At 39.4% G+C, this 23540-nt stretch overlaps 3 protein-coding genes and 1 long non-coding RNA gene across 5 annotated transcripts in view; all 4 read left to right on the top strand.

The window, feature by feature from the left end:
- The window catches only part of LOC309481069 (uncharacterized protein), a 384000-nt gene that overhangs the window by 254826 nt on the left and 105634 nt on the right, over positions 1-23540 (top strand).
- Positions 1-23540, top strand: part of LOC309481084 (NLR family CARD domain-containing protein 3-like) — a 190732-nt gene that overhangs the window by 155892 nt on the left and 11300 nt on the right. The gene's annotated exons all lie outside the window — the stretch shown is intronic.
- Positions 6197-7643, top strand: LOC309481155. Its single transcript, XR_014199913.1, has 2 exons — positions 6197-7366; positions 7456-7643. It is a non-coding gene; the product is annotated as an uncharacterized lncRNA (long non-coding RNA).
- LOC309481147 (uncharacterized protein) lies at positions 10287-17695 on the top strand. Its single transcript, XM_082145991.1, has 4 exons — positions 10287-10625; positions 11058-11154; positions 11404-11517; positions 16388-17695. Exons 2-4 carry the CDS (start codon positions 11105-11107, stop codon positions 16677-16679), a joined length of 456 nt encoding a protein of 151 aa, XP_082002117.1. The 5' UTR covers positions 10287-10625; positions 11058-11104; the 3' UTR covers positions 16680-17695.

The following is a 23540-nucleotide window of genomic DNA, read 5'->3' as shown; positions in this document are numbered from 1 at the left end:
CTTAAAAACTTGGAGGATATCATTGCGGTACTGTCAAAGACGAGCAGCTCTCGGGCCTTTGGATCAGAAGTGAGAGTGCTGGCAACTGGCCTTTTACACCAGATAAAGGAGCGCAGCTTTGTGTTCATTGGACATAGTGTGCACAAGATATTACTGCTTCTGGACTCGCCTAACAAACAGCTACAGGCGAAGGAAATGGACCTACTGAATGCAGTGAAACTCGTGCACAGTGCGATAGACTGTGTTCGTGATCTGAGATGCGACGATGCATTTACCGAGCTCTGGAGTACTGCTACCAACAACAACGAGCCCATAGAACCCAGCAAAAGGAGACGTGTTATGAACAGGAACCTGGAGGAGTACGTTCTTGAGGAGAGTGTGGGACAAAACGACACAAATAACGACGACAAGTCAGAGCTGAAGAGACTTTTTTTCAGTGCGATTGATGCCGTACTTGGAGAAATGGATGTGCGTTTCAGCGAGCGCAATGGGAAGCTGATAAGTGCATTGGAAGCTCTTGACCCAGAAAATAAACGTTTTCTGGATGTGAAAAAACTCAAACACATTATGGATTTAGCAGGAATGGAGATAGTGGAGTCGGAGTTCTGCGTCGCACGTCGATTTCTCCAGTCCCAAATGGAAGACGACTCAGAGGAGAAATGGACAGTTCAGAGACTGTTGTCCAAACATTACAAAACGCTTAAGGCGATGCCCACTGCGTTGACGGCACTCCAACTGGCTTTGGTATTTGGTGCTTCTACCGCGACCTGCGAAAATTCGTTCTCCACGCTCAAAAATGTGTTTTCAGAACACAGAAGGAGCATGCTTCACACAAGAAAGGCCAGACTAGTTCAACTTGCATTCGAGAAGGACTTGACAAAAAAGTGTTGTGGTGAATGGAAGGACGCTGTTCTCAGGAAGTTCCAATCAGCTCACAAGCGCCGTCTTCAGCTCTTCTAACTGCAAGTTAAATTTAAAGTTTCATGCTGGCCGGTTGTTAGTGTATTTATCTAACTGGCATTATGTACTGTCAAAGTTCACTATATTGTGTTGTCACGTTATGTTGTGATGATGAGACTAATAATAGTTTAGTAGGCCTATTTAGTTCAGTTTTGCGCTGTCCATTGTCCTGAAATGTCACTCCCGCCGTGGAGAAACAGCTGTTTTAGCCTATATTTTCTTGTAAATGGAAATTGTAGAATAATCTCTGTGTATGTTGTGTATGTTGTGGGTGTTTTTAATTTGTTTTGATGAACTCCGAAGGTAACTAACGTTACATGATGCTTTTTTAATAGTAGGCTACTGTGAACGCTTATGTTAGAGCAAAGCAGAATAAAGATGTGTAGCTTTTTTTCTCTCTTCCGCCAGTGAGATATTTGCAAGTGGGTAGGTGAGTTTTAGATTTTTAATATTGTCTGAAAGCTCTGTAAGTAATAATTTATTTTGAGCTGGGTTGTTAAAGCCATAGATATTAGCAAGAATACAATACTGATCATCAATATTCAAAACACAGATTAGCCAGTGACCATTGTTACTAAGTTTAGAGGCCACCAATTTGCCAGGAGAGTTACAAAACAGAATGGCCAGTCCAGCTGATTTTGTGGAGCCATGGTCAAAAATGATTTTATCCCCCCATTGATTGGTCCAGAATTTTTCATCTTCCTGCTTTGAGTGTGTTTCTTGTAATAAAACAAAGTTTGCTTTCTCGCCCTTACAAAACAAAAAAATTGATTTTCTCTTAGTAAGATCTCTTAAGCCCCTAGCATTCAAGGAAATACAAGAAAAATCAGCATTCATTTTAAACAACTAGCAACCGCTAGTAAACAGTAACAAGTTTTACTGACTGAAGAGAAGTCAAAAATGAAAAAGACAGAAGGCCCGCAAAGATAAGTGTGGGCAGAGTCCCTTCAATATCTTAGAAAATATAACTTAACTTAACCATCCAACCTTATTATCACAGGGGAAATAAAGACCCTATTTAGTGCTTGAAAATTTTAGGTTTTATCTATCAGTATACCTCAGGTGTTTTCATTAAGTGATTCTGTGTCCATCAATGTAACCGTCTCCTCCTCTGTAGTAAGCTCGTTTCCCAGCCGCCCGTGCTTGTTGTATCTTCGGCCATAGCGTTACTCGAGCCTCCCTGTCAGCCTTGCAGAGGTCTTCGATAAATCCAATCCCCAGTTCTTTGCAGATGGAGGAATCCTTGGTCATCTTCCACAACGCATCTCGGTGTAATCTCTGTGTAAACTGGACGATGACCTGCCTGGTCCTGTTCACCTCACGTCTTCCCAGTCAATGAGCCGAGTCCACGATGTGGTTGATGTTCGGAGCCCATGCAGGGGAGATTTTTATCAGCAAGTTGGCAACCATTTCTCGTGTGTTTTCTCCTTCACATTCCTTTATCCCTCGGATTCTGAGGTTCCAACGGCGCTTGTACCGTTCCAACTCCAGGACTCTTTCCATTAACATAGCGTTGTCTTTTTTAATCACTGACACCTCCCGCTCCGTGGTTTGTAGCTGAGTTTTGCAGTCTTTGATCTCCGCCGCATTGAACTCCACCGCTTTAGCCATGCTAGCTAGCATAACTGAGTTCTGTTTTATTTGGGTACCGAGGCCATCCACTTTATCAGTGAGATTTTTTATCGCTTCTAGGACGGCTTTCGTACCTTCATCTGTAGTCGAGTCCTTCATTTTGGTGGTTGGTTGGTTTTTAACTGGAGAGAATGGGTCTTTTCTTTTGAGGCTCTCAGTCGAAGTTTCCATCTTTGCTGCGTAGTTGTGGTGGGTAGCGGCCGTGTCTCGGTGGGCTGGAGACGGTTTCATGGCTCAATTCTTTCTCAACAATGAATTTCAAGAGAGTATAAATCTTGGAAGGTCTGTTGAAGGCAGTTGGATGGTTAAGTTATTTAAAATTTGGGACAAGCAGACAGCGCTCAGAAGTAATGATGCACCCGGTCCGCCATCTTGCCAACCTCAAAGGTTCATTACTCGAAGCTTCATTCAGCATTGCTCACTAGTGACACCTAGCTACTGTGCAAATACATAGCAGACTAATTAATTAATTTTGAACCAATGTCCATTGCCTGGGTATAAAATAAAATATGTATCTTTCTCTGTCTGAATTTATTTATGCAGAGACAACTGTCACACACACAATGAATTAATTATTCATCAATCGTTTGGCTAGTGACAGTATGAACAGCAAAAGTGACACTGTGTTGAGTGCAGTGCTAATGGTGGAGGGAGTGTAATAAAGTAAACTGCAACAGAATAGTCTGGGGTGGGAAAAGTCCCTCTTCTTGGACAAAACCTCTCCAGCCACAGAGGATGCAGGGGAACATAAAAATGGCAGTGCCAGCTGGTGTAAATGAGGACACTGATGCTTCTGTTGAGCTCAGACAGGGGAGGATCTCCTCTTTCTTGCTGGTTCCATTACCAGGAAAAAGGAAGAGGTCACAAAAAGCAAACAAATCAAAAAGCAGTCCAGTCCAGATCCAAAAATACAAAGCAATCCAAATAATCCTATCTAATTAATATAACAAGACTATAATATAGCTAGGCCTACTATAATTAATAATAACAATATACTATAACTATTCTAAACTGATATAATGTAATAATATACAGCCCTAACACATATATGACACAATAACGACAATGACAATAGGAGTTCTCTAACTCTCTGACTCTCTTGACACTACAACTGCTTCTGCTTCTCCTGCAACACCCACAAGGTGGCGCGAGTTTCGAACCCCTTTATCCGGAAGCGACACTCAGACCGAACCGATGACGTATCCACACAAACCGAGGCCTCGTTTGTCATTAGTCACGTGATTTTCACGTTAACAACACAAGCCTCGAATCGCGGCTTCATCTGGCACGCCCATTTATTCTCGACACAAGCTCCGACGCCTCGGTTCAAATGTCACATCATGCTGGGGGCTCAAGATGGCGACGTGAGCGGTTGGTGTATTTTGAGCTGAGACAGAGAAACATAGGGTCCACTTAATTTAATAAGATTTAAATCGTATGGTTGCTTAGTATTGCTAGTTATGCATTTGTAAAGACACTTTTGGAGACTTTCAACAACAGGTTTGTGTGTAAACGGTACTTTCTCAGCCGTTTGGTCGACATACACCGCGAAAGATGGAGAATTCTGTGGAGATGGAGACTGAATCTGCAAAAGAAAAAAGGTGTATTAATGATCTCCATTCTTATAGTTGTAAAGTGGTTGAAGGAGGTAACTGTAATACAAATCCTAATTCTCCAGTGAAACGTCCACCACAGAAAGCTAAGAATGATGGAGGAAATGAACTTTCTCTGACTGAGATGCAAGAGAACATCATTCGCATTCTGACGGCGAAAACTGACGAACCATCCGATCAAATTGACATGGCCGTCAAACAAAGCACTCTACAAATCGAAGGACTCAAAAAATCACTCGATAACTGTTATCCAGACATTTCTGATTTAAAGAAGGAAAGTGCATGTCTTAAACACAGAGCGTTTGAATCTCAAAAGAAGATTCACGAAATGGAGCAGAAGTTAAACGATGCTGAGCGATACAACAGGCGATGGAACTTGCGTCTCTATGGTTCCCCTGAGAGACCAGAAGAAGATGTTAAAGCGGTTGTGATAGAAATATGCAAAGAGATCCTTCCAGAAACTGAATGCACATTTGTGACAGGTGTCATCGATGTAGTCCACAGGATTGGCAAACCTCCAGAGGTGAAGAGCAACGTCACACCGCGACCAGTGATCATCAGGTTTCTTTCACGGACGGCAAGAGACTTGGTATGGAGAAATGCCAAAGCAAATGAATATCTACAAAGAAAGCATCTCCGTTTTAAAGAGGATCTGACCGCTGCAGACAAAGAAGCACGCACCAAGTTATGGCCGCTTGCTGAAAAAGCACACAAAGAGGGAAAGAGAGCGTACTTTGTAGGTAACAAGGCTTACATAGAGAAGAAAGAGGTTCGAGTTACCTAATGTTTCAGTAACTGAAATGTAGAGTACTTGGAGCAAGTCAATTTCTTAGTAGCTAATGTATGCTGTTGGCCTATAGGTAACACGTTATGTTATAGGAATGGTAGGCTACCTGGACAATGTATATAAAAATGTGTTGGCTAAACAATCTTTGTGTTCATATGCAACTGTAAGTACACAATTTGTATTTATATTTTGTACATTTTTTTCAAGGAATATTGCAGAGCATTATATAGAAGATATTTATGCAACAAACAATAGTTTAAAAGACCCTAAAGTCCATGAGCCAGGGCCCCAAATTTGGTCCATCGGTATCATCTGGGGGGACAAAGTCTCATAGTGATTTTTGGCAAGGTATACACCCCTAGTACTAGAAGAATCCCGATAGCAGTGCAGGGGTGGAAGCGAAATCACTGTTTTCAGCTCATGAAGTTACTAACCCCCTAAGATTAATTCTGTTTTTGAAATCTGGTGTATATCTGGTTTAGGCTCATGCGAGGGATATTGTCAATATTCTATAATATGCTGCTTGGTATCGTTGGAAAGGGGACCTTTTAGGCTTTCATTTAAGCCCAGTACTGAATCTGTCTGACAAACACAGAGGTCACATGACTTCTTTAAACCAGAAATAACACACATTTTTTCACAATTTCCACCTAAACTGTATGCTTTCTTTTATCCCTGTGGCATGAAAGAACACCACAGACACAAAACTCAACAACTTCAATACTCAAGGCACTCTGATGACTCAGAAAATGTATAATATACCCATACTATTTATTTGCGAGAGCCTTAAATTAGATTTCAAAATAGTCTTCAGAATAGAATAGAGCCAATAGAATGGACAGATAGAATACCCTATTAGTCCAGGGCCAAATGGCCTATTTATTCATGTACAGTTGTAATAAAAAGTAATTGTTTCAAAAGTGTTGTCAACATAACGCTTGGAAGTGGTTTAACAAAATGTTTCTATCATGTATTTTGATATTCACCCACTTTCAGTTAGAATGTCAGAAAGTAGCTCATGCACGGCATGTTGATGGATTTGACGAGGTTTTGTCAGTTTTGTGAAAAGATTGTTGGTTCAGTTGACTGGTTATAACAACACTACCAACACTACCAACCAATAGTGATTATCTAGCAGGCTAGCTAGCTTGCAGGTTAAACAGTGTAACAGTAATAATAACACGGAGTAAAAGTTGATCGATTTAAAAAATTCGACACAAAGTTCATGTAAAATATTATTATTTTTTTGTCGTCAGTTCATAATAATAAGTAAAGTTAGAAGGGAAATCCCGGGAAAATTATCTCCACTTAGAAAAGGTTGTCTGCACCCACCGCCATCTTGGCCATCCGCCCCGCTTCTAATTGACTTCACTTGTCTCCGTTGAATCCAATGGAGTCGCTGTGTCCAGTTTATATACTGTCTATGTTCCAAACACTGATAGTTCCAGCGCTAAACCCCATTCATGTTCAGTGTTTCTGAAGTACGCTCGCTGGTAAGTTGAAGAAATTACTGCATTTTTGACATTTGAACGCATTAGCCGTCCTCTCATGAATTTAGTTGCAATTTATGTAGCCAACTTTAGTTCATGTTTATTGGAAGATAATAGTTAATTGCAGCTAGCTTACATGACCAACACTTCATTAACGTTAGCTACCAGTCAGAAATGTGTAAATTCAATACTGAGGTCATAGTTAAATGTGATGTTGCACTATATTGTATTCAGAGGTTTTTTTGTCAACCCTATTTACATATTATGGTCAGAATATTAGAAATACATCTGGATATAAAGCAAATAAGTACAGCAGCTGCACCCCCACAAATAAGACCTCACTGCTAAAACGTGTAAATGAATGTAAAAAATCCTGAACATTATAGAAAAGCAGAATTTTGAGCTTTGTATATACAGTATCATAATGCAATAAAAATATAAAATTATATTTTCCCTAATTTGCATAATTTGTTGGATGAGCAAAATAATCATCCAGCTTCTTCCATAATGTTAATGTGTAAGAATAACAATTTGGATAACAATAGTGGTTTGTATATATATATATATATATATATATATTTGTTCTCATTTAATTTCAAATGATGTACAGGAGTACAGAGTCAAAATAACAGAAATCATGACAAATGTCCAAATAGGTATAAAGTCACTTCTGTAATCTCAACCCCTGAAAATGTTTAGGAAACATAGGCTTTCAATGTGTATTTAATCTGTCCTTCAGTGTATTAACTTTAACACCGTTTCCTCTTTCTTTACCACTACCAGTTCTCTCCAACAGCATCAGGCATTGTTCAGGACCCGGTCTCCTCTGGGGCCGATGACACGCTCTGCTTCTGGCAGGGGAACGCTCTCACCCAAACATCCAAGTAACTACCATTACTTATAGTGTGGAGTTTGAATGCTTTTGTTATCAATATATGGCTGAGCGTTTGACTGATTCTCGATTCACCGCCAGGTCTCCAGATTATCCTGCAGCGTCGGTAGCAGAATGTAATGGCTACTGTGAACACTTGTATTCCTCTTCTGGCCTGCTTTCTGCCATCTTTCTCTCCCTGTAGGAAGTCCAACGAGTTTCTTTGAAGACAGATATCTCCATAGATAGAATATATAATTGGGGGCAATAAAGTGTATTTCTTTCATTCATTCATTCATTCATTCATTCATTCATTCATTCATTCAATTAAATGTTTTGTTAAATGCAATTGGTTGCCTTGTATATTTTTTTACTGTTGAACAAACTTCTTTCTTGACGTGAACTGAGCAGCTTTAATTGATATTCACTTGTTGTGCAGGTTTATGTGAATGTATTTTAACATAACATTAGTTTAGTTTAGTTTAGTTTATTTGTTTATTTGAGCAGTAAACATTCTGCTCAAAAGGAGTGACGAAGCAAAAGAGCTTATAAGCGCCCTCCCCCAAAATTAATACAATAAAATGTATAATTTCATAATAATACACAGGAACATAGTGCAAAAGGAACAAAACAACAAGGAAACAAGAAAACAACAGCAAAAAGAAATGACCATTTACTAGTTGGCCTTTACATTTACATCTATGCTGTGAGGTGCATTAAAAGACGAGGTTTTATGACCCCTTTGGGAGGGTCCCTCTCAACAGATCCATAGCTCGCCTACAGTAATTCTCTTTTTTTGTAATTCTGAGCAATTGAATCATAACCGTTCAGAGCAACAACACTCTTCCTTAATTAATAAAATGTAAATTGATCCTAATGCTCCCCCTAGTGGCAACTAATTTCTTCTTCTCGATACTTTTCAAAAATCTTTTGTTTGTATTTATATTTGAACAAAGTTGATGTTTGGACATCGTTTCATCTCCATCTCCAAATTATTCCACAATTGTACCACATTAACTGTAGGGCTAAAACTTTTCAAAGTTGTACTATGTTTCTGAGTTCTAAAGTTAAATTCATCACGTAATTCATAACAACCAGTACGTTCTTGGAACCTTCTTTGTATTTGGCTTGGTAACAATTTGTCCCTTGCTTTGTATAACATCTGTACTGTTTCGAACTCAGTAATGTCACAAAACTTCATGATCTTTGATTTAAAAAAATAATGAGTTTGTGTGGTCCAAAAACCCAACTTTATGAATGAATCGGATTTCTCTTTTTTGCAGCATTACTATTGGTTTTAATGAGCTTTTATATGTACTACCCCAAACCACAGTACAATCATGTAAATAGGGCAAGATCAGAGAACAGTATAACGTATGTAGAGCATTGATGTTTAAAATATACTTTACTTTTGCAATTACTGAAATGCTTCTTGATATTTTAGTGGTTATATATTTAATATGAGATTTCCAAGTGATTCTATCATCTATAATAACTCCAAGAAATTTGATTTCATGCACCCGCTCTATAACAACACCCTCTATCTGAATTGCTTCCTGAGCATTTAAATTACAGTTGCCAAATATCATCATTTTGCTTTTACTCAGATTTAATGATAATTTATTTCGTTTGAACCACGTAATAACACGTTTTAGTTCCAAGTTAACAATTTGACACAGTTCTAGAATTGAAAACCTTCTCTAAGATTTTTGAGAATTGCGGTAAAAGGGAAATAGGCCTGTAGTTAGTAAAGAGATGCTTATCTCCTGCCTTGAACAGAGGAATCACTTTTGCTACTTTCATACTATCAGGAAATTGGCCAGTTTGCAACGATAAGTTACAAATGTATGTTAACGCCTTACAGATACTTTCAATAACACTTTTTAAGGTCTTCATATCCATGTCATAATAATCTGTCGAGGTTTTATTTTTACACCCTCTAACAATATCCAGTATCTCATTTTCCTCAACGGGATTGAGAAACAATGTCTTAGGATTTGTGTCTATTAGCTCACAATTATAGATCTCAACATTTGTAATTTTTGCGGCAAGGTTCGGGCCAACATCTACAAAAAATGTATTAAATGTGTTGACTACCTCATTCATGTTATTTATAGTTTTATCCTCATCTTTGAAGTATTGCGGATAATTGATCATTCTAGGTTTATTTCTAATTAAAGTATTTAAGATATTCCATAAGCCTTTAATATTATTCTTATTGCTATCTAACAACTTATTATAATAATCCTGTTTACATTTTCTAACGACACCTGTCAATTTATTTTTATATTTCTTATATTTATCCTCCGCTTCTTTTGTTCTATCATTTATACTTTTTTTGTAAAGTGAATTTTTTTTCTTGCATGCATTCAGCAATCCCTTAGACATCCATGGGTTTTCTTTGCACTTTCTTTTTTTACAGTATTTTTTTATTGGGCATTTTTTATCATACACTTTTTTGAAAAACTCGCACAAACTCATCATATGCCTTGTTAGTGTCATTCTCTCTGTATATAATACTCCAATCTCTCTCTAACATTAGGATGTTAGTAATTATGACCATAGAAGCACGAGGAAAATATATACAGTAAATACTGTAAATGTATTATACCTTATGGGAGCAGTCCCCCTTCCCTCCAAAATTAAACGCACAAAAAAATGTATTCAATTCAAACGGCCTTATTGACATAAATGTTTCAAGAACAATGTGTGTGTATGTGTATATACACTACTCTCTATGGCTCTGATATATACCAACGTACCATCACGTCACATATGCAAATATATAGTCTCAAATACAACAATTTCATTGGCTGCTGTGCTTGTTATGGTGCCTGTTGACACGGTCAAAATCACGCGTTTCGTTTAAAGATTTTTGACCCCGATCGCTCGCCATACTCTGTTTACGTCTGTTTACGTCTGTCTCTCTCTCTCTCTCTCTCTCTCTCTCTCTCTCTCTCTCTCTCTCTCTCTCTCTCTCTCTCTCTCTCTCTCTCTCTCGCTCGCTCTCTCTCTCTCTCTCTCTCTCTCTCTCTCTCTCTCTCTCTCTCTCTCTCTCTCTCTCTCTCTCTCTCTCTCTCTCTCTCGTCACACATAGAAAGTGAAAGTAAGTTTTCCTGTCGCCATTTTAAGCAGGAGAAATGCGAAATACGACACGGAATAAAACAGAACATCAAAGTGTTTATCAACCATTATAAAGGGATTTAAGTGTAGTTTTATGATGTTAAAGCTGGAGGATTTGAGATCCTGTATCTTGTAAAAGTTTGATCAAGGTGAGTGTTCATGTGTGACTTTCTCATATTAATATGAATCTCTGGAGGACATTTAACGTGATTGATTGATATGAAACCTTAACTAAAGGTTTTTAATTTTTCACTTTAATGTTTCCTTTGTGTTTCGTGATGTTTGTGATTCTCCAGAAGTTTAGCTTATGTGTAAACATACATAGGCCAATTCACACAAATGTCAACAAACGCGTTTTTTTTTTTTTTTTCTCGGATCAGTGTGTGTCGATGTGGGTCGAGGTTTGTTTTCTTTTTCACCCGAACATCAACGGTCGACTTGTGTGTGTGTAAAGGCCCTGTGAGCTTGAGTTAACGCAGTCACATGATCCTTTTCTCCCACACTCCAGATATGTTCAGCTAAATTATGAAGGTTGTTTAATTTAATCATTTAATTTAGTGTGTGAATGTTTCTTCATTCAGAGTCAGTGGAGGAGATCAAACTCATCAGATTCTCCTGCAGCTTCATCATGGCTGATTCACAAGGATCCAGAGATGGAGATTGTTCTCCAGGATGCAGGTACTTTCAACAAACATTACATTACCATTACCCCCACACCTCCACACCTCCACCCCTCCACACACACAAACACAAACAGATCAAAGACAGTTACAGAAAAAAGATGATTTTTTTGCCCCCCTTTTTTTTTTTAAACTAAAATGAAATATTCAGTAAAAAGATAATTGTTTCCTCAAAGTACTTTTTGATGCAGGATAAATGTATTCACAGTAATCTAAAGGATTAAACTGAATCTGTTCTCTGTTCCAGTTCAGTCCAGCAGAAGAGCTCAAACCCAGAGTCCAGCTGTGTGTCTATGAAGAGTAACTGGTCTATGGATCAGCCAATAGAGTTTAAGAATAGAGACAAGCGGCCTGATCTCAGGTATATCATTTCTATAAAAGATGTGCTTATAGTGCGACACTTTTGAATTAGAATCATCATTTTTCTCAGTCAGTCAGTCTAATACTAGCAATGACATCGAGTAAATGTAAGCTGAGATCTTTTCCACCTTTATATAATGGAGTTGGTGTAAAACTGAGTGGATTTTTTTAACTGCTGGTTCAGGGCCCGTATTTATCAAGCTTCTCAAAGAGTCATTTTAATCTTAAAGGGTTAGTTCACCCAAAAATGAAAATTCTGTCATTAATTACTCTCCCTCATGTCGTTCCAAACCTGTAAGACTTTTGTTCATCTTCAGAACACAAATGAAGATATTTTTGATGAAACCTGAGAGCTTTCTGTCCCTCCACTGACTGCAAGGTTATTGCAACTTTCAAGGCCCAGAAAGGTAGTAAAAACATTGTTAAAATAGTCCATGTGACTCCAGTGGTTGGTTTGATTCGTGGTTCATCATTTGTTGTTCGTTTAACGTTCTTTCTCAAGGTAGAAAAGTCAACAGCTTAAACGATGGCTCTTAGAAAGGCTCTTTTATTTTAGCAAACTGCCAAAAAAACTTAAAAAGCAAAACAAGAGAAAATTATTTTAATGCAAGCAATAAAAAAACTGCACACATCAGCTGTGGAATAAAAGAAAAGAAACGCACAATTAACTAGATTAAGGCTTACTCCTGTCTTAATGTAAACCCTGTCCATCACCCACAAAGCTTTCACAAAGTTATTCTTGCCACTGTAACGTATGGCTTCCTAAAGACAAGTTTATGGGTAAATAAATGAATAATAATAAAAAAATAAATCGGGTCTCAACATTAAGCCTTTTCATTTGATTGTCCTTAGTTCGGTCATTCACTTGTCCGAGTAAAAACATTTGTTTGTCCAGGAAAAAAAAAATTGTTGTTTTTGTGTGTGTTGTAAATATAATTTATCCTGAACAAATATTCTCATCACTGTTCAGTCAGCTTTGACATATATAAATCGGCATATTTGTGATATTTTAACCTTTATAAAGGGCATTTTCCCTCATCCCTAATCGATTCCCTAATCGCTTATTTCCCTAATCGCTTCCCTAATGCGTCATCTTTCATTTAAAATTCTTAAATTTCATCAATAAATTAAAATAGAATAAGAAGATGCTAAAGGGATCTTAGCAATCAAATTAAACTGCGTTAAATAATGTAATGAGATTATTTTAATTATGTTTTGAATATACAATTGGAAAGAATGATACTTTTAAACACGAAACTAAACCGCCAGTAGGAGGCGGCAGGAGACCGAGTCATTGAGTCATTTATTCAAACGATTCATTCAAACGCCTGATTCATTCAGGAATGAGGCAGTTATAAATGAATTGGAATTCATTGAATCTTTGACTCAACCGATTCGTTCAAAACACTGAATCATTCAGGAATGAAACAGAGTTGAGTTTTCCTTTGAGATGCGCTGTGGTTCTTCTAGGATCTTTTTTAAACTATTTTCGCTGCTGAAATAGAACAAAAAATGTCAATATTGTGTCTAAAATTCAAGTGACTTAATATTAATGACTTGTTTATTGAACTGCAATATGAAATCAGTGTCACATTTTCAATCGTGATGGTATTCAGTGCTCTTGGTCGTATGATGTTGATGTTACTGGACAAGCGTAAATGTCGAGCCTGTAATACATACCAAAACATATTTTAAATATGATGTACTTATTTCATTATAGCACTCATCAGCCTGCAGCTTCCAAGACAATGTTTACTGTAAACAACACAGAGACAGAACAAAATTCACGCGTTTCGTTTAAAGACTTTTGTCCCCGATCGCCTTCCATTCGGGCGTTCGCGCTCAGAGAAAGTGCATCATGTCAGAACAGAACGCTAATGAAATGTTTACCCGGCAAAGCTCTAAAGCACGAGAAAATAATGAACTTTTGTGATTGCGAATAAGTGCAGAGTCCTGTGAGTGTAACTCTAGCGCTGCGTTAACATGTGATGTGAGTTTTACAGTATTGGGACTGAGCGCCAGAACTGCAGCTGATAGAATGTGATACTACCATATTTCTTCAAAAGCAGATCGTGGAGACATTAAAGGGATAGTTCACTTTGAAATTAATTTTTGGTATGTTTTAGCTTACCTCAAGGGCATCCAAGATGTAGGTGTCTTTTTTTCCGCAGTAGTTTCAATTTTGATATTTTTAGGTCAAACCGTTCTTGTCTGTCAGTCATATAATGCAGGTCTATGGTCACTGTCTCAAAGAGCATGCACAGAGTCCAAATTAAAACAATTCCCCATCGTCCAAATTAAACAATTCCCCATCGTCCAAATTAAACAATTCCTCATCGTAAGTACACATTGATGGCCTAAGACACGAAACGAGCGGTTTGTGTGAGAAAACGAACAGTATTTATATCGTTTTTACGTCTTATACACAGCCATGTCCAAGTGATCTGATCTGACGTGTGCGCAGACTGGTGCATAGATATATACACTAGATGTCGCCTTAAAGACATTCGTTCCAATGAACTGCCGTAGACAAGGCGACATCTAGTGTATATATATCTAGTCTGCGCACACGTCAGATCAGATCACTTGGACATGGCTGTGTATAAGACGTAAAAACGATATAAATACTGTTCGTTTTCTCACACAAACCGCTCGTTTCGTGTCTTAAGCCATCAATGTGTACTTACGATGGGGAATTGTTTAATTTGGACGATGGGGAATTGTTTAATTTGGACGATGGGGAATTGTTTTAATTTGGACTCTGTGCATGCTCTTTGAGACAGTGACCATCGACCTGCATTATATGACTGACAGACAAGAACGGTTTGACCTAAAAATATCAAAATTGAAACTACTGCGGAAAAAAAGACACCTACATCTTGGATGCCCTTGAGGTAAGCTAAAACATACCAAACATTTATTTCAAACTGAACTATCCCTTTAAATCATCCACGATCAAAAATCGTGATATCGCATAAGCACAAGTATAAAACGACTGTTATCATGTCTGAAAACAAACACAAGTAACGGAGTTTACAAAACTGTATCGCACGCGTGCTTCAGTGGGACATTTATTCATCGCACAGACCAATCTTTTCGTAACTGTACAGCCCTGCAATGAGTATCACAATGTATTCTTTTGAAAATTATTTATTGAATGATTATTAGTGTTGAATGTAAACTCCTCTTAGGAATTTCACCATTCAATGGGAATTTATCTGAGCATATTCTTAAATAAGGAAATCTATTCAGTGATTGGTCCATGCCTATGTCATCATCCAAAATCCCGTTTGTGGCACAGCAAAGTGTTGTGAATCATCTCTAAGACTGACACTGACCCCTCTTTCACACTGCAAGCGTGAGCGGCGCACGAGCGGCGCGTCCGCGCAACTACATCGTCACTGCAGCAGCAGACTCTCGCGAGTATTCACACTGGAAGCGTAGCTAAGTACAGCGTCACAGCAGCAGCTGCGTGTTCGGCAGACAATAAAACCATTTCAAACAATGACAAGTTCCTTCAACATTTTTGTTTTTATACATTATAACTTGCAGAATATTTGTAATACCTGGAAGAGTTTGTTTTATCTAAAATCGTTGTTCATGGTCTACTTTACCGCTGTACGTATTTAAACATTTTGTTTTAATTCCTTTTAGAACGTGTTGTTTTTTGGGTCATAAAGCACTTTGTGCTTCTCGACCTCCTCGTGTCATCCATTGATACAGGTTGTGTTTACATCATCTGCCGCACGCACATGTTTACTAGAGCCTATATAGCATAGTGTCTGTGTATATAATAAACTCAAATAAAGTTTATATCTTATTTTGTGGCTAGTTTGACTTTATTTTATTTTTATAATACTACCATACTTTCACCCAAAACGAATAATTAAAAAATGTAAATGGGTAAACACATATTTGTTATACTTAATCAATATTTTCTGGCATAATTGTTAAAACACTAGACATTGGCATTGTTGTTAAAACTCTTGACATGCTTATTCTGTGCATTTTGAGCACGTTTTGTGTTAAATCACATTTATTTTGTCCATAATAATATTTTGTCCAAGTGTGCTTTCACTTTAATTGAGCGTGAGCAGCACAGCAAAAAATAGACTGGGCGCCGAAACCCTCCGCTGCACTGCTGTTCAAGCGACGCTCCTGCTTGACGTTCACGCGCTGCTCCTGCTCCCGGTGTGAATGCAGTCATTGATTAACATGGACGGCGAAAAAAATATGCGCTGCTCACGCGCCGCTCACGCTTGCGGTGTGAAACCGGGGTTAAGATTTAGTCCTACACTTCACTTACATTACGACTGAGATGCTTGATAACTAACTTCTAAGCACAGCTTTGAGCCAAGAGTTGTTTTACTCTTAAGTCCATTCTTAGCAGTGTTCTTGTGAGTAATTCTCAGAGGCTTGATAAATACGGGTTCAGATTTGTTGAAAGCTTCACGGTGTCTGGTCAGAACAGTGATGTTTCACAGCAAGAGTAGCGTTACTAGAGTACAGTAAGGTGGTTTATCTTTAAAGCTCAGCTAAACATTGGTCTCTTTAGTCGGTCCTCCATTGTGCCTTTGAGAAGAGTCATGTGATCATGGTTGATGTTCATCTGAGTTGAATCATTCTATAATTCTATAGTTGATTTCAGTTTGTTTGCTTTGAATTCCTAATTCCTAATATTACCGGTTTTCTCAGTCGCTTTGGTACAATTGTTGAATCATGCTTAACATTTTTAAACCAGTGAGTTAATTTCTCAAAATAATTGTAATCAAAGTTTGAAACACAGTGCAAAACAGTTACAGACATTAAAGCAAAAGTACACAACATTTATGTGGTCTTTTATAAGTCTGTATTCTTTATATTTTACTTAGTTTGAAACCCAGTTCAGTCCAGCAGAAGAGCTCAAACCCAGAGTCCAGCTGTGTGTCTATGAAGAGTAACTGGTCTATGGAGGCGCCACTAGAGTTTAAGAGTGGAGACAAACGGCCTGATCTCAGGTATATCACTTCTATAAAAGATGTGCTTATTGTATTTTATTTGTATGAAATTGTTATTAATATACAGCAGTTTAATGAGTTACAATCTTGCTGGTTTCGGTCTATTAAAGCTCCAATATGTAACAATTTTGTAGTAAAATTTCCAAAAATAACTTGCACAGTGTGATATATTTCCTTACAATATCTCAAAAGTCTCCAAAGATTTTTTATTTCAGAGAAATTCCGATTTTAAATAACTGTCCGTCCCGGAAAAGAAATGTCGCCTCTCAGTGACGCAATGTCCGCTCTATCCTTTTTTACCGGAATATCACATGGTCAAATGCGGAAGTGGTGGTTCTAGCGTTATCCATAGACTGTATGGTTATAGCTGTTATGGATCACGATTACTCTTTGGCGAGTATTGAAGTGCCAACAAAACGAAAGCGTCCATATTCGGATACACGCAGACTGTGTAACAAACGGAGGAATAAAACCGGATAAATATCGGCCAGGCGTTTTGGAGATGGAGAGAGCTGCGCGACAATCTTGGACTTGACAGAGACTCTGCTCTCGCGAGTGTAGGCTATTAATAGACAGGTAAGCAAATACATTTTTTTTATTGTACAAGTAACGTAATAGTTACAGTAAAGATGATTTTAATAGATATGAATTACACCACATGCCTGTAATAATATAGCATAACATTTCACGTTCCTTGCAGTTCATTAATTATGATGACATAAAATAATACGATTAGACATACAGGTAATACAAAAACGAATAAATTACCTCATCCGTGATCAAGATTCATTAATTCCATTTTAGATACATCGCTAGATGGTGAAAACGCATTAAAAACGGCATCTCCCATCGTCACCTCCTTCATAGCGTCATCAAGCTTCGCCTTTGTTATTGTTGGAAACTGCGCCCTCTTGTGGTCAAAAATATTTACATAGTGGACCTTTAATGATCATCATTGTGCTCTTGTGTAAAGCTCTATGTGTTGTATTGTTAATACATTCACACACTGTAAAAGCTGTTGGTCTGTTACTCAGTTAATGACACAATTACATCAATATCAGTGTGTCTGATTCTTTACCCTCTTCATTCTGATTTAAGGTCAACTCTTCCATCCAGACCAGTTCAAAACAAAACTGTGTCCAAGCCTGTGATTCAACCACAAGACTTTAATGAAAGCATGTTTCCTGGTTTCAGGTAAAATTCAGGACTTTGTTGTTGTTGTTGTTTAATTTTAGGTGCTGCAATTCACATCACACATCACTCACACACATGATTAATGATTTACACATTTCAGAAACCGAATGATGTTCTGTGTCCCATAAATAGTTTTGTTATTTATGGCTATTTACTTCTCTGACTTGTGTAATAATGTGGTATTTTAATCTTACAGCCATGACTCTAATCCTGCTGAAGTCCTCAACACATTGAGATCAAATCTGAGACAGAAGTTTGAGTGTTTGTATGAGGGAATATCAAAGCAGAGAATCCCAACACTCCTGAATGAGATCTACACAGAGCTCTACATCACAGAGAGTGGAAGTGGAGAGATCAATAATGAGCATGAGGTAAGACAGATCGAGACACAGTCCAGGAGAGCAGAAACAGAGGACACACCGATCAAATGCAGTGACATCTTTACACCTTTACCTGGACAAGACAAACCCATCAGAACTGTGCTGACAAAGGGAGTCGCTGGCATTGGGAAAACAGTCTCTGTGCAGAAGCTCATCCTGGACTGGGCTGAAGGGAAAGAGAATCAGGACGTCCAGCTCATATTTCCACTTGCTTTCAGAGAGCTCAACTTGATGAAGGACAAAACACTCAGTCTTTCAGATCTTCTTCATCTCTTTTTCCCTGAAACTAAAGAAATGGACATATCCAGTGATGAGTATAAAGTGTTGTTCATCTTTGATGGTCTGGATGAGTGTCGTCTGTCTCTGAACTTTAAGAGCGATGTGAGGTTGTGTGATATATCTGAATCAGCCTCAGTGGACGAGCTGCTGAAGAACCTCATTGTGGGGAATCTGCTTCCCTCGTCTCTCATCTGGATCACCTCCAGACCAGCAGCAGCGGATCTCGTCCCCTCTGAGTGTGTCCATCGAGTGACAGAGGTACGAGGCTTCAGTGACACACAGAAGCAGGAATACTTCAGGAAGAGAATCAGTGATCAGAGTCTGGCCGACAGGATCATCTCACACCTGAAGTCCTCAAGGAGCCTCTTTATTATGTGCCACATCCCAGTGTTCTGCTGGATCTCAGCCACTGTTCTAGAGGAGATGTTGAGGAAATCACGGAGAGGAGAGATTCCCAAGACTCTCACTCAGATGTACACACACTTCCTGCTCATTCAGACCAACATCAAACATGAGAAGGACTATGAGAAGAAAGTGAAAGATGAAGACATGATTGTCAAACTGGGGAAACTGGCTTATCTGCAGCTTGTGAAAGGCAACCTGATCTTCTATGAGGAAGACCTGAGCGAGTGTGGCATTGATGAGGCAGAAGCATCAGTTTACTCAGGATTGTGCACTCAGATCTTCAGAGAGGAGTTGGGCTTGTGTCAGGGGAAAGTCTTCAGCTTTGTTCATCTGAGCATTCAGGAACATCTAGCAGCTCTATATGTGCATCTCTCCTTTATCAACAATAACATCAATGTGTTTGACCAGATTACCAAACCAACTAATGGAGACAGAGTTTCCCTATCGGATCTCCATCAGAGAGCTGTGGATGAGGCTTTACACAGTAAAAATGGGCATCTGGACCTTTTCCTTCGTTTCCTTCTGGGTCTGTCAGTGGAGTCTAACCAGAGTCTCTTACAAGAGCTGAAGACACAGACAGCAAACAGCTCTCACAACAATAAGAGAACAGCTGACTATATTAAAGAAAAGATCAGTGAGAATCCCTCTCCAGATAAATACATCAATCTGTTTCACTGTCTGAATGAACTGGGTGATCTTTCTCTAGTGAACGAAGCTGAACCTCATATGAGCAGAGGATTACGTGCTGTGAAACTCTCCTCGTCTCAGTGGTCAGCTTTAGTGTTTGTGTTGTTGTCCTCAGAGGAGACACTGCAGGCGTTTAACCTGAACAGATTAATTGGAGACAGAACTGATCGGTAAGTAACACTGAATACAATCATTACTGTCTAAAACATTATGAACAAAGAGAAACTCAGAGATCAGAGGTGTTTAAATCACGGGGCACAGACTGATTTCTGGGATATTGTAGATCAGGGGTTCTTAACCTTTTTGATGTCGGGGCCCAAATTTTACAGTACAAAGTGGCCCAGGGCCCATTCAAATATTAGCACTATTGGTTTATTGATCTCACCCTTGGTTTGATTTGTATTCAATAACTAAATGAAATCCACTTGCAGTTTAACAGTTTATTATTCATGTGTATGTAAACCTGCACATACAACAAGATGCCAAACACACAACAATTCATGGAACAAATCAATCTGCATCGAGAACAAAGTTAGAGGCTCAAGTCAGGCATATTAACACAAAAATCTGTTAGATTTGACAAATTTTACTTACAAAAAAATAGAAAATGTATATAAATAAAAATAAATAAAATAAAAACAATAAAATGTGTTGCTAAAATAAATAAATTAAAAATAATATTTTTCAAATTAAATAAAAATGTTGTAAATGAAAATTGAAATAAAGTGCAAATGAAAAAATATAGCTTTATAATCTGCAAAATAATTTGATAATTGTTTCAGCAGTCTACATTTTTGCATGGCAGAACCTTAAGTTGCTCTTCATATCTGTTATAAATGAACAATAACAGTCACAACAGTCCAATTTAAACAAGCAATTTTAAAAACCAACTCCTCCGCTATCGTGAATGCTTTCTAAAGCCGCTTGTCCACCAGCGTCTCGATTTCTGACGCGACGCCAAAGCCCATTCATTTCCTATGGAAATACGTCAGGCAGCAAAAACGCCCCCGCAAAGCATGATGGGTCGCGTCGCGTCGATTTGGTCAACAGCGGCGCTGCAAAAAAGTATCTCGGTGGATACTTTATGCAAATGAGAGCGTCAAAACCCGGGGCAGCAGCCAATGGAAACTCGGCGGCGAGAATTTGTGTATGGCCGTTGCTATGGTTTCATTTTTTTTTTTACATTTTTCCCGGCGCGAAAAGCAGCGAAAACGTCACAGGCGTCGCGTCGGAAAAAAAATTGATCGGACGCTGGTGGACAAGCGGCTTAAGGGGCCGATCACACCTGACACGTTTTTTTGCAGTGAGAGGCGCCTATTTTCAATTGGTTTCCTATGGCAGCGAGCGTTCTGCGCGCTGTTTATGCACCTGCTGCGCCTCGCGTTTTACCGCCCGCTGCGCCTTGCGTTTTTTAAGTTGAAAAAAAAGCAACTCCGAGCGGAAAAAGCGCCCGAAGTCATCGCGTTTTTTTCCACTGTCCAATCGAATGAATGGAGAGGCGGGCCTTCCGTTTTAGTGATGAAAGCTACAGTTGCTTGAACGCGCGGAGAGTGCGATGGAGACAGGACAGCTGTTTCAGTGGTTGCCTAGCAACATAAAAATGCAGTGCACGGCTCGTTCTGTGTGATGGTAAGTGCTGTGCACCTCGCGTTTTCGAACCTGAAAAACTGTGTGATCGGCCCCTAACTGAGGCATTACTGCCACTAGTGGTGGGATGGTGTATTGTAACTGTCTCATGCATAACAGTGGACATTCTGGTGTCTTCAATTGATAACTTGTTTTGTCCCGCGGCCCTCGCGGCCCACAGGTGAAAAAACGTAAAAAAAATGTGCGGCCCTCCAGGTGGCGCTCGCGGCCCAAGCGTGGGCCGTGGCCCTATGGTTAAGAATAGGTGTTGTAGATCATTTGTGTGTGTTCCTCAAACCGTGGCTGTGTCCTAGTAAGACTGCATATCTCGACTGCCACGTCATCAAGCGCCACTGAAGGCCGTCTCAGTTTGAAGGATGTTTTGAAGACAGACTTCATTTTTTGTCTTTAATTCAGCTCATTTTGAAGGATGCATCAAGTATATCCTTCCTGTTCTTCAATCTCCCACAATCCTTTGCACACATTCTAATTCATGTAAAAGAACTGATGGAAAACGAGTCGGCACTGAGTTTATCTGAGTTCATTATGAAATGTAAGACACAGATAATGTATTCGGAGATGAAGGCATACATGTTATCTTTTGTTTCTGTGTAAATGAATCACTGAACACTAAACTGACAATAATGTAAGACACTGGGAGACACAGACGGCTGCCATTCACTGTATTGCATTCATAAAAAAGCCAGTTAATATAAAGATATTTAATAGGAAGTATTTTTCCTAAATGAAGTTTTAATATTATTATTATACAAGAGAAGTATTAAGAAAATAAATTAGATTAATGTCTCATCATCATTTTTCTTTATCACCAGTTGCTGGCAAAATGATGGACAATGATTCACATTTTGTGCGCATCATTTCCTGTGACAATAAAACTAAGTAAATTATTAAATGAACAAGTATGTAAATAAACAAGTAACAAGCAAACAAACTCGTGTGCTTAATTTCTACGAATAATTTGCTGATGCAGGTACAAAAAGACTTTTTTCTTGCCCCCCCGCCCAACTCGGGAGTTAAATGTCTCCATGGTGATAACCATAGCAACGGACAGGACAAACAAACCTGATGTGTCATAATAGTGTTGTAGTGTAAATGCAGACTAATAGCCCTGCCACAGCAACACTAACGAGAAGAAGAAAACGTCTCCGGTTACTATGGTAACCTCGGTTCCCTGAGAGGCGGGAACGAGACATTACGTCAACTGTGACGTATATGGGAACTCCTCCCTTCTCCATTTTGCTGAAATCTTATGGGCTAACGCCAGCTGGGGACAGCTGGCCAATTGACGCGAAGCATGCAAATACTGACAGGCTGCGGGCAGTATAAATGCATGGGTTCGTGGCAATAACGTCAGAATCACGACTGAACGCTGGCACAGCTGATCAAACAGCGACACGGCGGTTAACGTAATGTCTCGTTCCCGCCTCTCAGGGAACCGAGGTTACCATAGTAACCGGAGACGTTCCCTTTCAAGGCGGTAACTTCGACATTACGTCAACTGTGACGTATATGGGAACTGTATAAAATCACGCCGTGAGAGCAGAGAAGATAAGCCCAGACGGGGAACCCCTTGTCACATAAGCGTATACAACAGTTCCTAGCCAATAGCCGCACCGCTTAGGAATACACACATCTGATAGGCCGAGGTAGGCCAATGAGACGGCAGCTTCAACCCTATCAAAATTTGCATATCCCAAGAATTTTAACGTGAGGTCTGCACTGACAGTGACAGGGCAGGCACAACACACATTAAGCACTCAAGCATGAGAGAAAACACAGTGTCGACGGCTTCGCGGTGACAACTTGTATGAACCTAATAACCATAACAGGTTAGCTAAAGGTAGCTACTGCACTGGATCACAGTTTCACGGCACATGAGTAAACTCAACTTACCGAAAGCACTTGAGACGCTACGGACCGTACATCCAGCTTGTAAAACCTGGCGAATGTGTTCTGAGAAGACCAGCCAGCAGCAAGACATAAATCCTGGATAGACATCCCTTTAGACCAGGCCCACGAGGAGGCAACCGCCCTCGTAGAATGAGCTCTGATGTTAAGGGGACAATCCTTACCCTGGCATTTATAAGCCAAAGCAATTGCGTCCACAATCCAGTGAGAAAGCCTCTGTTTTGAAACAGCATGTCCCTTATTACATCCACCAAAGCACACGAATAGCTGGTCCGACTGACGAAAGGCGGCCGAGCGATCCATATACATCCGCAAAGCCCTGACCGGGCACACAGCGGTCTGGGCGTCAGCGTCATCCGAGGCTGACGGTTCAGCAGATAAGGCGGGCAGGGAAACAACTTGTGCCCTGAACGGTGTATTGAGTGACTTCGGAACGTATCCCGGTCTCGGCCGGAGAGTGACGCTGCAATCGCCCGGTCCGAAACAGATGCAGTCGTCGTTCACCGAGAACGCGTGCAAGTCCCCGA

Source organism: Leuciscus leuciscus (genome assembly GCF_965113295.1).
Source record: "Leuciscus leuciscus genome assembly, chromosome: 18".
NCBI classification, from domain to species: domain Eukaryota; kingdom Metazoa; phylum Chordata; class Actinopteri; order Cypriniformes; family Leuciscidae; genus Leuciscus; species Leuciscus leuciscus.
This window is presented reverse-complemented; position numbering and strand designations above follow the sequence as displayed.